General features: G+C 51.1%; 1 protein-coding gene across 2 annotated transcripts in view; it reads left to right on the top strand.

Moving 5' to 3' along the window:
• Positions 1-13,519, top strand: part of SLC25A1 (solute carrier family 25 member 1) — a 28,350-nt gene extending 14,831 nt beyond the window's left edge. For both annotated transcript variants that reach the window (XM_075568516.1, XM_075568517.1), the window contains exons 2-9: positions 1,190-1,297; positions 3,326-3,425; positions 3,892-4,030; positions 4,189-4,273; positions 4,593-4,697; positions 6,009-6,124; positions 6,754-6,827; positions 7,382-13,519. In XM_075568516.1, coding sequence (XP_075424631.1) covers positions 1,190-1,297; positions 3,326-3,425; positions 3,892-4,030; positions 4,189-4,273; positions 4,593-4,697; positions 6,009-6,124; positions 6,754-6,827; positions 7,382-7,496 — 842 coding nt within the window. In that variant the 3' untranslated portion in view covers positions 7,497-13,519. The remainder of the gene's footprint in view (positions 1-1,189; positions 1,298-3,325; positions 3,426-3,891; positions 4,031-4,188; positions 4,274-4,592; positions 4,698-6,008; positions 6,125-6,753; positions 6,828-7,381) is intronic.
• The last annotated feature ends 3,076 nt before the right edge of the window (positions 13,520-16,595 follow it).

The raw sequence follows: 16,595 nt of genomic DNA, 5'->3' as shown, positions 1-16,595 counted from the left end.
CCTACTTACACACACACACCATCCTACTTACACACACACGCACACCATCCTACTTACACACACACGCACACACCATCCTACTTACACACACACACACGCACACACCATCCTACTTACACACACACCAACCATCCTACTTACACACACACACACACACACACACACACACACACACCATCCTACTTACACACACACACACACACCATCCTACTTACACACACACACACCATCCTACTTACACACACACGCACACCATCCTACTTACACACACACGCACACCATCCTACTTACACACAAACGCACACCATCCTACTTACACACACACACACGCACACCATCCTACTTACACACACACCATCCTACTTACACACACACACACCATCCTACTTACACACACACACGCACACCATCCTACTTACACAACTTACAGCTACCATTCTACTTACATACGCATCCACTTACAAACTCACCCACCACCCCCACTTACACACATTAACACATACACACACACACATCCCCACTTACAGCCACCACCCTACTTACACACTCACCCACTTACATACATTCACCACCCCCCACTGACACACATTAACACATACACACACTCACACACTTATAGCCACCATCCTACTTACACACACACACACACACACACATCCACTTACACACTCACATACATTCACCACCCCCACTTACGCACATTAACACATACACACACTATTAAATGCACAATAACATTACAAAGCAATGATGCGCACAGCACAACTTCATACGCAATAAGTTTCAACAACATCACAACTGTATGAACTCGCACAGTGGCACCAAAATACACAACTGTTCCCACACGTTTTAGCATCACACAACAATGACACACACAGTGGCGATGCACAGATGTGCCGAGCTAGACACAAGCACATACAGCATTTAAATACACAATGCACCTCCACCCGTATCCCTGTTACTGCTGCAGAGCGATGGAGATACATATAGCAGTCTATAGATTGTGTGTAACATTGTCTGTAAGCATATCCCTCGGCTAAAGAGCTGACAGTCTAAGGGTTATTTGTATGAATGGTTTCCAGTCCTCCTGCCGTGTCCATGCCTACAGTTTGACAATCAGTCCTGTGTGTCGTAGTTTGTGTGAGATGAGGTCACTGGGCCGGGGAGCTGACACTCTGTCTTCCCGCAGGGGGGATTGCTGGGGGGATAGAGATATGCATCACGTACCCAACGGAATATGTTAAGACGCAACTGCAGCTGGCCGATAAGGCGAATCCGCCAAAATACCGTGGCATATGTGAGTGTTACAGGGGGGGGGGGGGGGAGAGAGATGGGAGTGTTATACAGGGGGGTATGGGAGGGTTATACAGGGGGGTATGGGAGGGTTATACGGGGGTATGCTATGGTTATAGGGGGGGTATGGGAGGTTTTATACGGCGGGGTATGGTTATACGGGGGGTATGGGAGGGTTATACGGGGGGTATGGTATGGTTATAGGGGGGGTATGGGAGGTTTTATACGGCGGGGTATGGTTATACGGGGGGTATGGGAGGGTTATACGGGGGGTATGGTATGGTATGGTTATAGGGGGGGTATGGGAGGTTTTATACGGCAGGGTATGGTTATACGGGGGCTATGGGAGGGTTATACGGGGGTTATGGGAGGGTTATATGGGGGGTATGGGAGGGTTATACGGGGGGTATGGGAGGGTTATACGGGGGGTATGGGAGGGTTATACGGGGGGTATGAGAGGGTTATATGGGGGTATGGTATGGTTATACGGGGGGTATGGTTATACGGGGGGGTACGGTATGGTTATACGGGGGGTATGGTATGGTTATACGGGGGGTACGGTATGGTTATAGGGGGGCGAGTATGGGAGGGTTATACGGGGGTGTATGGTATGGTTATAGGGGGGCGAGTATGGGAGGGTTATACGGGGGGTATGGTATGGTTATACGGCGGGGTATGGGAGGGTTATACAGGGGGTATGGGAGGGTTATACAGGGGGGTATGGGAGGGTTATACGGGGTGGTATGGGAGGGTTATACGGGGGGTATGGGAGGGTTATACGGGGGGTATGGGAGGGTTATACGGGGGGTATGGGAGGGTTATACGGGGGGGTATGGGAGGGTTATACGGGGGGTATGGGAGGGTTATACGGGGGGTATGGGAGGGTTATACGGGGGGGGTATGGGAGGGTTATACAGGGGGGTATGGGAGGGTTATACGGGGGGTATGGTATGGTTATACGGCGGCGGGTATGGGAGGGTTATACGGGGGGGTTTGGGAGGGTTATACAGAGGGGTATGAGAGGGTTATATGGGGGTATGGTATGGTTATACGGGGGGTATGGTATGGTTATACGGCGGCGGGTATGGGAGGGTTATACGGGGGGGTTTGGGAGGGTTATACAGAGGGGTATGAGAGGGTTATATGGGGGTATGGTATGGTTATACGGGGGGTATGGTATGGTTATACGGGGGGTATGGTATGGTTAGACGGGGCGGGTATGGGAGAGTTATACGGGGGGGTATGGGAGGATTATACGGGGGGGTATGGGAGGGTTATATGGGGGGATTATGGGAGGGTTATACGGGGGGATTATGGGAGGGTTATATGGGGGGGTATGGGAGGGTTATACGGCAGGGTTTGGGAGTGTTATACAGAGGGGTATGGGAGGGTTTGGGAGTGTTATACAGAGGGGTATGGGAGTGTTATATGGGGGGGTATGGGAGTGTTATACGGGGGGGTATGGGAGTGTTATACGGGGGGTATGGGAGGGTTATACGGGGGGTATGGGAGTGTTATACGGGGGGGTATGGGAGTGTTATACGGGGGGTATGGGAGTGTTATACGGGGGGTATGGGAGGGTTATACGGGGGTATGGGAGGGTTATACGGGGGTATGGGAGGGTTATACGGGGGGTATGGGAGGGTTATACGGGGGGTATGGGAGTGTTATACGTGGGTATGGGAGGGTTATACGGGGGTATGGGAGGGTTATACGGGGGTATGGGAGGGTTATACGGGGGGGTATGGGAGGGTTATACGGGGGGTATAGGAGGGTTTGGGAGTGTTATACAGAGGGGTATGGGAGGGTTATACGGGGGTATGGGAGGGTTATACGGGGGTATGGGAGGGTTATACGGGGGTATGGGAGGGTTATACGGGGGTATGGGAGGGTTATACGGGGGTATGGGAGGGTTATACGGGGGTATGGGAGGGTTATACGGGGGTATGGGAGGGTTATACGGGGGTATGGGAGGGGTATACGGGGGGTACGGGGGAGCGAGGTGGTTGGATCAGTGGCCTCTCTCCTGCAGGGGACTGTGTGAAGCAGACGGTGGACGGTCACGGGGTGAGGGGCCTGTATCGGGGTCTTAGCTCCTTGCTGTATGGATCCATCCCCAAGGCAGCCGTCCGGTAAGAGCGCTGAGCGAGGGGATGTGAGACACCCTCTTACCCCCTCATCCACTGCCCCTTACCCCCTCATCCACTGCCCCTTACCCCCTCATCCACTGCCCCTTACCCCCTCATCCACTGCCCCTTACCCCCTCATCCACTGCCCCTTACCCCCTCATCCACTGCCCCTTACCCCCTCATCCACTGCCCCTTACCCCCTCATCCACTGCCCCTTACCCCCTCATCCACTGCCCCTTACCCCCTCATCCACTGCCCCTTACCCCCTCATCCACTGCCCCTTACCCCCTCATCCACTGCCCCTTACCCTCACCTGCTGCCCCTCACCTGCTGCCCCTCACCCGCTGCCCCTCACCCACTGCCCTACACCTGCTTCCCCTCACCAGCTGCCCCTCACCCCCCCCCCCCCCTCACCAGCTGCCCCTCACCCCCCCCCCTCACCTCTGTCTCCCCCCCCCCCCCCTCCCAGGTTTGGCATGTTCGAGTACCTCAGTAATCACATGCGGGACGCTGAGGGGAGGCTGGACAGTAAGAGCAGCGTGCTGTGTGGTCTGGGGGCCGGTGTGGCCGAGGCTGTCATTGTCGTGTGTCCCATGGAGACCATCAAGGTGGGAGCCCCCCTCACGCCCCCCTCACGTGTGTGTCATTACACAGGCTGAGCTGAGACCTGCACACGTGAGAGTGCAGTCATACTTAGTGTAGTTCTATACTGCAGGGTGGACACACAATACTGTGCATGACCCTGTGACATCTTCACTTTCTGCAGGTGAAGTTCATCCATGATCAGTGCTCCCCCAACCCCAAATATCGAGGCTTCTTTCACGGGGTGAGGGAGATCATTAGGCAACAAGGTAATATCTCCCCCCCCCCAATCCTGACACCCCACCTCTCTCTCCTTCTCCCCTCTCCTATCTCACTCGCTGGTACATGCACGCTGCTTTCCCCCCCCCACCCCTGCCCACAGCTGCTGCCCCTGCCTGCTCCCCCCCCCCGTACTCCCTGCTGCCCCCCCCCCCTGGCTGCTCCTCCCCCTGCCCCTGGTTGCTCCCTCCCTGCTGCTCTTCCCTCCCGTGCCCCCAGCTTCTCCCCCTTGCCCCAGCCTGCTACCCCCCGTACCCACTGCTGCCCCCCTCCCTGCCTGATTAGTGTCTTGTGTGTTCCTTTCTCTAGGTATAAAGGGGACATACCAGGGTTTGACGGCCACCGTGCTGAAGCAGGGCTCCAACCAGGCCATCCGCTTCTTTGTAATGACCTCGATGAGGAACTGGTATCGAGGTAACCACAAGCCGGGGGTGTGCTCTCCCCCCTGCCCGCTCTCCCCCCCTGCCCGCTCTCCCCCCCTGCCCGCTCTCCCCCCCTGCCCGCTCTCCCCCCCTGCCCGCTCTCCCCCCCTGCCCGCTCTCTCCCCCTGCCCGCTCTCTCCCCCTGCCCGCTCTCTCCCCCTGCCTCTCGCTGCGCTCTCTCCCTCCTGCGCATTCTCGCTCACACCCGTCAGCCTCTTCCTCTCTCCCACTCACATACTCTCTCACGCACACTCACATACACTCTCACTCACGCACTTTCTCCCTCTCTCATGCACACTCATACTCTCACTCACGCACTTTCTCCATCCCTCACACGCACTCTCTCTCACATATATTCTCCCATTTCCTCTTCACTTCTCCTTTTTCTGTGACTGTCTCTGTCTCGCTCTCCGTCCACCTCCCTGCCCTGTTTTTGCCTCTATCCTCCGTGGCTGTCTGTCTGTCTGCCTCTCTCTCTCCTCACTGCGTTGTCTCTGCCTCTCTCCTCCCTGCACTCTCTGTGTCTCCTCCCTGCACTCTCTGTGTCTCCTCCCTGCACTCTCTGTGTCTCTCTCCTCCCTGCACTGTCTCTCTGCCTCTCTCTCCTCCCTGCATTCTCTGCCTCTCTCTCCTCTCTGCATTATCTGCCTCTCTCTCCTCTCTCCTCCCTGCACTCTCTGCCTCTCTCTCCTACCTGCACTCTCTGCCTCTCTCTCCTCCCTGCACTCTATGCGCCTCTCTCCTCTCTGCGCCCCTCTCTCCCTGCCTCTCTCCTCCTTTCACCTCCCTGCATTCCCTGTCTCGCTCTCCTCCCTGCACTCTCTGCCCCTCTCCTCCCTGCCCATCTCCTCCTTGCGCACTCTGCCCCTCTCCTCCCTGCGCACTCTGCCTCTCTCCTCCCTGCGCACTCTGCCTCTCTCCTCCCTGCGTCTCCTCTCTGCACTGTCTCTCAGCCTCACTCTCCGCCTCTCCAATCCTTGCACTCTGCCTCTCTCTCCTCTCTGCCTCTCTCGCCTCTCCTCCCTGTACTCTATGCCTCTCTCTCCTCTGTGCACACTCTGCCTCTCTCTCCTCCCTGCACTCTCTGCCTCTCTCTCCTCCCTGCACTCTCTGCCTCTCTCTCCTCCCTGCACTCCCCCTCCTCTCTGCGCTGTCTTTGTCTCAGCACCAGCGGTCAGTGTTGCACTTTCTTGCCGTGTCACTGGCTCAGTCCTGCCAGTGTCCACCTGCTACAAAGACCAGTCACCGAGGAGAGATATGATGGCGTCACGTCTCCTGACTGTCCCCTCTCTGTCCCTTGCAGGCGACAACCCCAACAAGGTGATGAACCCGCTGGTGACGGGCGCATTCGGAGCCATCGCTGGCGCTGCCAGTGTGTTTGGGAACACCCCCTTGGATGTAGTGAAGACCAGGATGCAGGTGCCCGAGTTACTGTCTCTGACCCGGGCTAAACCAACAAAAAACAAAGATGCCCAAAGCTACTTCCAATGTGACAAAAATACACAGCGCAATATCTATATATTCTCTTGAAAAAGGGTCATTTAGTTTAACCCTTTGGCCAAAGCGTCTTAAGCCTGCTGCCACACCAAGGCATGACCGTAGCAGGTCCTAACACTACCTGAGTTCAAATTCTTATTTACCTGTATAATTACAGGAAGAATGATCACATTGGATCTGTCGTAACCTGGCAAAATGAAACTGACCTGCCAACTTGGAAAGTGGGGAGGGGTGAGATTAAACATTGGGGGAGGGGCCACTACCCTCCCAAAAACAGCTGAGACCATAGTTAATAAACACACAGATGCCGAACAAGCTCTGAGAAACTCCAAACATTACCATATAATATATATATATATATATATAAGCATATAAGTGTCCAAAATGAGTGCTAGTGGGTGTGGCTAAATGTATACAACAAAAAAACAGACAAAGATGCTAAACCATTCAGCTCCCGGTGGGGGGGGGGGGGTGTAAGTAGGGCTTATTCTGCACATGATGTCATACTGTGATGCCATAATATTACTTGCCATTGGCTCTCTCTCCTGCAGGGTCTGGAAGCTCATAAATACAAGAGCACCTGGGACTGTGCCTATAAAATCTTAAAATACGAGGGACCCCGAGCGTGAGTCTGACTGCCCCCTACCAGCCCCACCACCCTCTATCTCTGCCCCACCACCCTCTACCCGCCCCACCACCCTCTGTCTCTGCCCCACCACCCTCTATCTCTGCCCCACCACCCTCTGTCTCTGCCCCACCACCCTCTGTCTCTGCCCCACCACCCTCTACCCGTCCCACCACCCTCTGTCTCTGCCCCACCACCCTCTATCTCTGCCCCACCACCCTCTGTCTCTGCCCCACCACCCTCTATCTCTGCCCCACCACCCTCTATCTCTGCCCCACCACCCTCTACCCGCCCCACCACCCTCTATCTCTGCCCCACCACCCTCTGTCTCTGCCCCACCACCCTCTGTCTCTGCCCCACCACCCTCTATCTCTGCCCCACCACATCTGCCCCCTTATTGTGCCGCTCACACCTTATCTGTTGCCGTTATCCCTAACATGAATATCTGCCGCATTACAATTGCCCCTCCTGTCTCCTCATCGCTGCTCCTGCGTATCTGCCGTACATTATTCTGCCCCTCTCCCTAACTAACTGCCCCCCCCCCCCCCATGCAGGTTCTACAAGGGGACCGTGCCCCGCTTGGGGCGAGTCTGCTTGGATGTGGCCATCGTCTTCATCATCTACGACGAGGTGGTGAAGGCGCTGAACAAGGTGTGGCAGACGGACTGAGATGTGCCGGCGGCTTCCACCGCAGTAACCGGGAGCCTCCCCCCTGGCTCACGTCGTGCCAAAGGTTCCAGCCAAATACCCGCCCAGAGGCACTGCCAAACCCCGCCACCCTTTTTCCTTCCTGCCTCCCCCATTGGCTCGTCGTCATTTTAACCCCAACGCTGCCAGAGACGCATTGCAAAGCAACAGAGCGTTCAACGCAGGGCTTTACTACAGCAGGGAAGGGGTTAACCGGCGGCGAGGGTGGGGGGGGTGGCCCTCTGATTTAGCAGCGCCCCCGTTTACTTGAATATGGGGTGGGGGCTTATTATGTGATTTTAGCATCTCCGTAAGGTCTTTTACCCCCCTCCCTTCCCCCCCCCCCTCCTCCTAAGACTCCCCCCATAAAGAATTTACGTCTTAACAAACTTCTCGCTGCCTTATACAAGGCTGGTTTAAAGATGGAGGGCGGGGGATTAAGTAATTGTGCGGCAAAACAGATATATATATTTGCAAAGCCAGTATAAACCCACCTCACACTGATGAGACCCATTTAGGTTGAAACATGTCTGTGAGTGGTTTGACTGGCTTTGCATCTAATCCCATGCTGTGCTTAAAAGCTGTGTGAATGGCGACGCATTTTCTTATATGGGTTCCATGTAAATGGTCTTTCAGGCAAAAGGTGGCACTGTGTGCTCATATGCATGTCGTTTCCCAGAATCCCTTGCTGCAGTGGAAGCACTGTATGCTAGGTGATAATGGTGAAAGGCAGGTGCAGACCAGTCTAAGACATGTGAATGTGCTCACAAGTGATATTCTTTATTGGCTATATGCTAATGGTGGAGGTTTTTTGTTGCCTTTTTCACCCACCATAACTTAAAATGTGTATGATATATAGATATATAGATATATATATATAGATATATATATATATATCTATATATATATATTTATTTTAACAACAGATGCCTGGTGCGCACAGCTGTATACAATGGGAAATACTTAGCTTAGTATGGGGTGCAGGCAGAGGGACAGGGATCACCAATCAGTCCTGGAAATATATGGTAACGAGAACCCGCAGCGCTCACCGACGAATCGCAAAAAGGAATTTAATTATACCACACGGCAAACCACAAATATGGGCCACGTTCCGAACCACAAATATGGGCCACGTTCCGAACCACAAATATGGGCCACATTCCGGGCCCCAAAAGGTCCTTTCTCAAGCTTGATGTGGTATAATTACATTCCTTCTTGCAATTGATTGGCGAGCGCTAAGGATTCTCGTTAATAAATATAAATACACACACACCACCCCACCCCCCACACCACCCCACCCCCCCACACCACCCCACCCCCACACCACCCACCCCCCGAATGTAGGCTCGGCGGGAAGGAGACCGCACGCAGAGAGTGGTGTTCAATAAAGTGTATTGCAAATACAGGGCACAGAGAATGGTTGGTGCCGTCTCCTTATTGCCGGACCTACATTCGGTAACTACGCCTACTCATTTCACATGGGATAAGCACCAGGATTAGCAGGATCCTATGTGAGTGCCAAGTGTTGCTTATTTTGACTACACACACACACACACACACACACACACACACACACACACACACACACACACACACATACACACATATACACACACATACACACATATACACACACATACACACATATACACACACATACACACACACATACACACACACACACACACACACACACATACATACACACACACACACACACACACATACACACACACACACACACACACACACACATACATATACACACACACATACATATACACACATATACACACACACATACATATACACATACACACACATACATATACACATACACACACATACATACACACATACATACACACACACATACACACACATACACACACACATACATACACACACATACACACACACATACACACACACACATACATACACACACACACACATACATACACACATACACCCACACACATACATTCTGTGAAAGCATAGAAATAAAATCAATGAGTCAAGGGTTCAAAGTATCAACGTGAGTTTATCTGCACCAAGGTACAATTGAGAGAGAGAATTCAAAAATGAACCCAGGCCTCTGAAAACATATTGCTTGGTATCACATTTTTATACATTTCAAAATGAGTAATACGCCCTTTAAGGGGGCTGGCTTAGAGATAAAAACAATATGATGACTTATACACAAATCCTTATTAATACATAAATATGCTTCACATTGCTATATTCTTATTGTATATATTACAGCAATGTGGGCCCCTTAACCTTCTGACTTAAGGAGTAACCCTGTTTAGCCCTCTGTGTGTACTGTATCTGTCAGATAACAGAACCTAAGGTCAGCAGAAATATCTAAGGCAGGAAAAATCTCTTACGAATGTAATTTCAATTTCTTTCATGACTCATAGGAATTATACAAGGGCAAGTTACAGCCAGGAGCGATACTCTGCAGGATCTCAATCATACACAAATCATACACAAATATACATACATTCAAACACTCAAAATGGCTACTGCGCCAGAATGGAGGTGATGATAGTCTGTCTTCATATAGCCTGAGCCACGCACATTATCTCAATCTTCACAATACATATATACACACACACACACATACATACACACACACATACATACACACACACACACACACACACACACATACACACACACATGAAGAAACTGGGTTTACAAATATATGGGCGTGTCCTGGGTTCTGGTAACGGACAGGACGCTGCAGACACGCCGCGATGGTCTCTGTGTATAACACTCGTATATGTTATGTGTAATGTGCAGGCTCCAGCAGAGGGGATGTTAACACCGCACGGCGCAGCGTCCGGCAGCGCCGGGAACACGCGGCTTTATATTTTGTATATTATTTAACAAATGAAAAGATTAATCTTCTGTTGTGGCGGGAAAGCGAGCGCTCTCTCTCTTCCGCGCGCAGTCTCTCTCTTCCGCGCGCAGTCTCTCTTCCGCGCGCAGTCTCTCTCTCTTCCGCGCGCAATCTCTCTCTCGCTCCCTCTCTCAGTGCTTGGTCTCTTGCTCTCTCGCTCCCTTTCTCTTTCGCTCTCTTGCGCTCCCTCTTTCTCTTGCTCCTTCTCACGCTCTCTCTCTTGCCCTCGCTCCCTCTCTGTCGTTCTCGCACACCCTCTGGTGCTCTCGCTCCCTCTCTTGCTCTCTTGCTCTCGCTCCCTCTCTCTCTCTTGCTCTCGTACTCCCTCTCGATTTCTCTCGCTCCCTCTCTCTCGTTCTTGCGTGCTCTCTCTCGCTCCCTTTCTCTTGCTCTCTCGCGCTCCCTTTCTCTTGCTCTCACATGCTCTCTCTCGTGCTCGCTCTCGCTCTCGCTCTCTGTCTCCGCTTCAGTTTAATCCTGAAACTTCTCTTGGTCAAAAAATGGTCTTAAAACCGAAACAACGCAAAACAACCAGAGAGGCCGCAGCTCGCAGGAGCAACCACCGGGGGCCGCCAGAGGCCCAAATATCATACACCTGTTTAATTAACCCCTTCATGCCCAGAGGGGCCTGCATGCATCGCTCGCACTGCTGTTTTGCAGTTGGTCGGATATAGACTATATTACAATATATATTGTGATTGCAACTAGCAGTGATAGGTTCTCAGGCATTGAAGGGGTTAAATAAACACTCATACACCATGTGCTTGTAGGTACATAAATCGCTATACAATTCATTATATAGGCTGGGTGTTTCCTCTCCACCGTCACTGCCACAGGACTACAAGGCCCAGAATGCAATGCAGCACAGGTGACATGGCGACACGCGTGACCTGTGCATGTCTACATACACCCATTAAACATGGCTCCACCTATATTCATGGTACAGAGCAGGGGGTGCGGGTTATGGAGAAATCCAGATGCTCTGCAGCTTGTGATGCCTTCTATTGGAACAGCAAGTTCAAAGAAGAGACTTGTGAGGTCTGGAATCACCTTGGCCCATTACAGAGTATCTGAAATTGAACCCTCCAGGGTTTGTGGGACCAGCCACGCAGCCTGTCCTGGCAGCCACAGGGGCCAGATAATAATCCTCTCTGTTTGCTGCTGGAGACCGGTGCTGGGTTATTTATATATGATTTTTTATATATATATTTGTACATCTTTTAAGTCCAATACTTGAACTTTGTGATGTTTACAATTCAGCTTCTGTTACTGCCACCGGTCAAAAGAAATATATATATATATATATATTAGAAATTTGCCAAAGATTTGACCGAAAAAGAAGCCATATCTGTAGTTTTTACACATTTCTGCCTGAAACGTGCCACGTGCCACGTGGCCTCCGGCCCGACGTCTTGTTGCAGAGAGCTCTGGATTAGTGCGTCCCGGGTTTTTATTGCACTTTGCTGTCGCCCGGCACTGTCCCCATCTCCCGTGCAGCTGGCCACGGGGTGGGAACGCGTGGCGGGACCCGGAGTGTCCCCCCCTAACCAGGGGACGCGTTCATCGTCACTCGCCTGCCAGAGCAGCCGGCCGGCAATCCGTGTACTGTGGACTTCTCTGGCAGTGCAAGCGTTAAACCCGTTTAATGTGTCAATTTCCTTAAGAAGGGCCACCGCGTGGATAGAATGTACGCCGCGTGGATAGAATGTACGCCGCGTGGATAGAATGTACGCCGCGTGGATAGAATGTACGCCGCGTGGATAGAATGTACGCCGCGTGGATAGAATGTACGCCGCGTGGATAGAATGTACGCCGCGTGGATAGAATGTACGCCGCGTGGATAGAATGTACGCCGCGTGGATAGAATGTACGCCGCGTGGATAGAATGTACGCCGCGTGGATAGAATGTACGCCGCGTGGATAGAATGTACGCCGCGTGGATAGAATGTACGCCGCGTGGATAGAATGTACGCCGCGTGGATAGAATGTACGCCGCGTGGATAGAATGTACGCCGCGTGGATAGAATGTACACTGCGTGGATACAATCTATATTGCGTGGATATTATGTACACTACGTGGATATTATGTACACTACGTGGATATTATGTACACTACGTGGATATTATGTACACTACGTGGATATTATGTACACTACGTGGATATTATGTACACTACGTGGATATTATGTACACTACGTGGATATTATGTACACTACGTGGATATTATGTACACCGCGTGGATATACTCTGCTTATAATTAGTTGCCCTACTGAGATAAGTCAAAGCCAAAATCATGTTTAAATCTTTTCTACAACCCCTCCACCGATAGGCTCCTTCCATACACTGTATATAACACGGGCTCCTGCTATACACTATGTATAACACCGGCTCCTTCTATACACTGTGTATAACACAGGTTCCTGCTATACACTGTGTATAACACCGACTCCTTCTATACACTGTATAACACCGACTCCTTCTATACACTGTATAACACCGGCTCCTTCTATACACTGTATAACACCGACTCCTTCTATACACTGTATAACACCGGCTCCTTCTATACACTGTGTATAACACCGACTCCTTCTATACACTGTATAACACCGACTCCTTCTATACACTGTATAACACCGGCTCCTTCTATACACTGTATAACACCGACTCTTTCTATACACTGTGTATAACACCTGCTCCTTCTATACACTGTGTATAACACCGGCCTGTTTGTAATACGGAGTCCCACTAAGAATAACGTAGAATGGAGTATTATTCTACACGTATTGCAGCACCGTTATTGGTGGACACGTAAATGGCCATTTCTAGTGCGGCCGCCCCGCGGGAAAGTGCCTTATTGCCTCCGCGGTGTGGGTGCAAAGATTTTCTATGGAGAGATGCGACCGCTCTTGCAGCAAAGGGGTTAATAAAAGCCGATGCGGATAAGGAGGAGCCCCTCCCACCGCGTCATTCCTGATCCGGCGCTCGTCACATAACAGAAATTATCACATGGAAATGCTGCAGATGCTGAGCGGCCCTTCCCCGTCTCCTCTGTATGTGTGCTGTGACTGTGTATTAAAGTGTTGTCTTGTTTACACAGCCCGGCCTGTGCCTTGTGTGTCTGCACAACCAGCTGGGGACAGTCTGAGGCGCAGGGAGCGTGGCGGGGTGTCTGTGCCTAGGGGCAATCTTTTACACCTTCCTAATACACAGATAACGGTGACTTATACCGCTCAACTCCTAATACACGACATCAGGGACACGTTCCTCTCATCCCGTCCTAATACACAGACATCCGGGACACATACCTTTCACCCCCTCCTAATACACAGAGATCAGGGACATGTACCTCTCACCCCCTCCTAAAACACAGAGATCAGGGACATGTTCCTCTCACCCCCTCCTAATACACAGAGATCAGGGACACGTTCCTCTCAACCCCTCCTAATACACAGACATCAGGGACACGTTCCTCTTACCCCCTCCTAATACACAGACATCAGGGACCCGTTCCTCTCACCCCCTCCTAATACACAGATCAGGGACACATACCTCTCACCTCCTAATACACAGACATCAGCTACACATATCTCTCAGTCCCTCCTAATACGCAGATATCAGGGACACATACCTCTCATCCCCTCCTAATACACAGACATAGGTGAAACGTACCTCTCATCCCCTCCTTATACACAAACATCAGGGACACGTACCTCTCACCTCCTATTATGCAGACATCGGTAACACATACCTCTCACCCCCTCCTAATATACAGACAGGGACACATACCTCTCACACTCCTCACTTGGTGCCTAATGCTACATCTGCCAATAGTTGTTATCACGGGGGACCGGGCCATTGCCACCTTGTTATCAAGGATCAGGCATTGAGCCAAACAAGTGAATGAAATAAATGGTAAATGTATTCACAGGAAGAGGCAGACACACAATGTTACACAAACTACAGCAAAAAGACACTTACTTGGGAATTGGGGTCACAACCTAGACTCTCCTAGGTGCAGGGAATCCTATCCCTGATAACAGTTGCAAAAACAGGACAGAAAATATTCCAGGCCGCTTTCGCTGAAGCAGCCCTTTTCTTGCCGGAGACTTGCAACTGAAACTTAGAAGCTGAGAATCTTAGAGGATTGGAGAACTATGAGAGACCCTGGAGAACACACTAGCTCATGGGCGCAAGGAGTTATAACATCACAGACTTTCATTCAAAAAATACTAAAGCCAAAGTGTGAGAAATTTCCCCGCAGTCAGTCAGAGACAAGCTGTTAGAAACAACAGGGTTACCTGGAAATCTGAATAAACCAAGGGGCATGGGCAATTTCACCCACGGTGACAGGTTCCTGCCAGTCTAGTGGGATCAATGGAAATGCAAAGGGCATCCATTGATCTCAGGATGTGGATACTTGAATCCTTCCCTCCTGTCCAAATGGTCTTGACAAATTGGTCATCCTCTGGGGCCTTCATCTCCAGATGTCCTGCTAGAACTCCTGGCACCACTTGGTAGCCCAGTGGCCGATCAGCATTGGTTCTGAAAGTCCCAGCTCATTTCTCTGCACAAACAGATGTTTTAAAACCCACTGTTCCATAAAATATACACTTTAAAAATATCCTAAGTCTTTTGGTTATGGGAAATAGAATAAGAAGCTGCACGTTATTTCTTACTAACCATATTCCCCACACTATACAATAAACGTAGGGCTGGACTTTTAAACGTCCCCTCACAACCTTGTAGATAATTGGAGCACCCCCAAAACCCTGATACCGGTTCTGGGTGACCAGGGCATTTACTGGGTATCCCCATTAACCTAGGGACCCCTTGACTGTTTCAGGGACACCTCACATCCCTATGCCCCATTTACCTTTCTGGGCTGTGCTGAAGCAGGGTGGTGAGTCGCACAAGCGTTTTCAAGTGGAGATATTACCAAGACAATGTGTCTACATGCATCCAGGCATCCTACCTGATTCCTGGGTACATTTTTAGGGGAACCAGCAACGCTGGGCCCTGACTAGACTGACACAATCTGACAACATTTTCTCCGCAAACCCCCCCTTGAAACTCATACCACAGCAATCCCTGCTCGCTGGCATCCCTGGAAAGGTAAAAACACAGACATTCTTTGTCACATAATTACAGGTAATGCTTTTACAACAGTTGGGTCCAAGAGCTGACACTCCTGAACCCCAAAACATGGATCCGAGGTAACCAAACGGACTGAACCTTTATTAGTGAGCCTGGCTACCTCTTCTCCGTCACAATCGTCAATGGAGAATTTCAGCCCAAACGGCCGCTCGAAGTATATAGAGTTTACTTATCTTTCAATAACACCTCTCACTCTCTCACACACCTCTCTCCCTCTCTCACACCTCTCTCACTCTCTCACACACCTCCCTCTCTCTCACACACCTCTCTATCTCACACACACACTCTCAACCCCTATCCCTCTCTCACACACCTCTCTATCTCTCACACACACACTCTCAACCCCTATCCCTCTCTCTCACACACCTCTCCCTCTCTCACACACCCCTCTATCTGTCTCTCATACACACACTCTCAACCCCTATCCCTCTATCACACACCTCTCTATCCCTCTATCTGTCTCTCACACACATCTCTATCCATCTCTCACACACCTCTCCCTCCCTCAAACACCTCTTCCTCACACACCTCTCCCTCCCTCAAACACCTCTCTCTCACACACACCTCTCTCCCTCCCTCAAACACTTCTCTCTCTCTCTCTCTCACACCCCTCTCTCCCTCTCTTTGTCTCACACTCCTCTCTCACACACACCTCTCTCTCTCTCACACCCCCACACCTCTCTCTCCCTCTTTGTCTCTCTCTTTCCCATGTGGGGGGTAGTTGGCGTCTCTCAGCCTGTGACAAGCACTGATACTATGTGCAGCCAGTCGTTTTTGTGTCTCTTCTATATCACCGAAGTTTGGGATCTGAGCTGGACGTTGGCGCTCCTTGCATTGCCTGTCTCTATTTCTAGGCTGCGGGCGCTCAGTGACTGTACCCTCAGCGGGTATGGTGCCCGGGTGCAGTCTCTCTGTAGGTCTCCAGCTTCTCTTGAGAGATGTTATTTTGCCAGATCACCACGTACGGTTCCCTCACTGCTCCGGTGACTGGCTGGATTGGGTATAGTGATGGGTTATTA

This window comes from Ascaphus truei, chromosome 13, assembly GCF_040206685.1.
Source record: "Ascaphus truei isolate aAscTru1 chromosome 13, aAscTru1.hap1, whole genome shotgun sequence".
Classification (NCBI taxonomy): Eukaryota; Metazoa; Chordata; class Amphibia; order Anura; family Ascaphidae; genus Ascaphus; species Ascaphus truei.
This window is presented reverse-complemented; position numbering and strand designations above follow the sequence as displayed.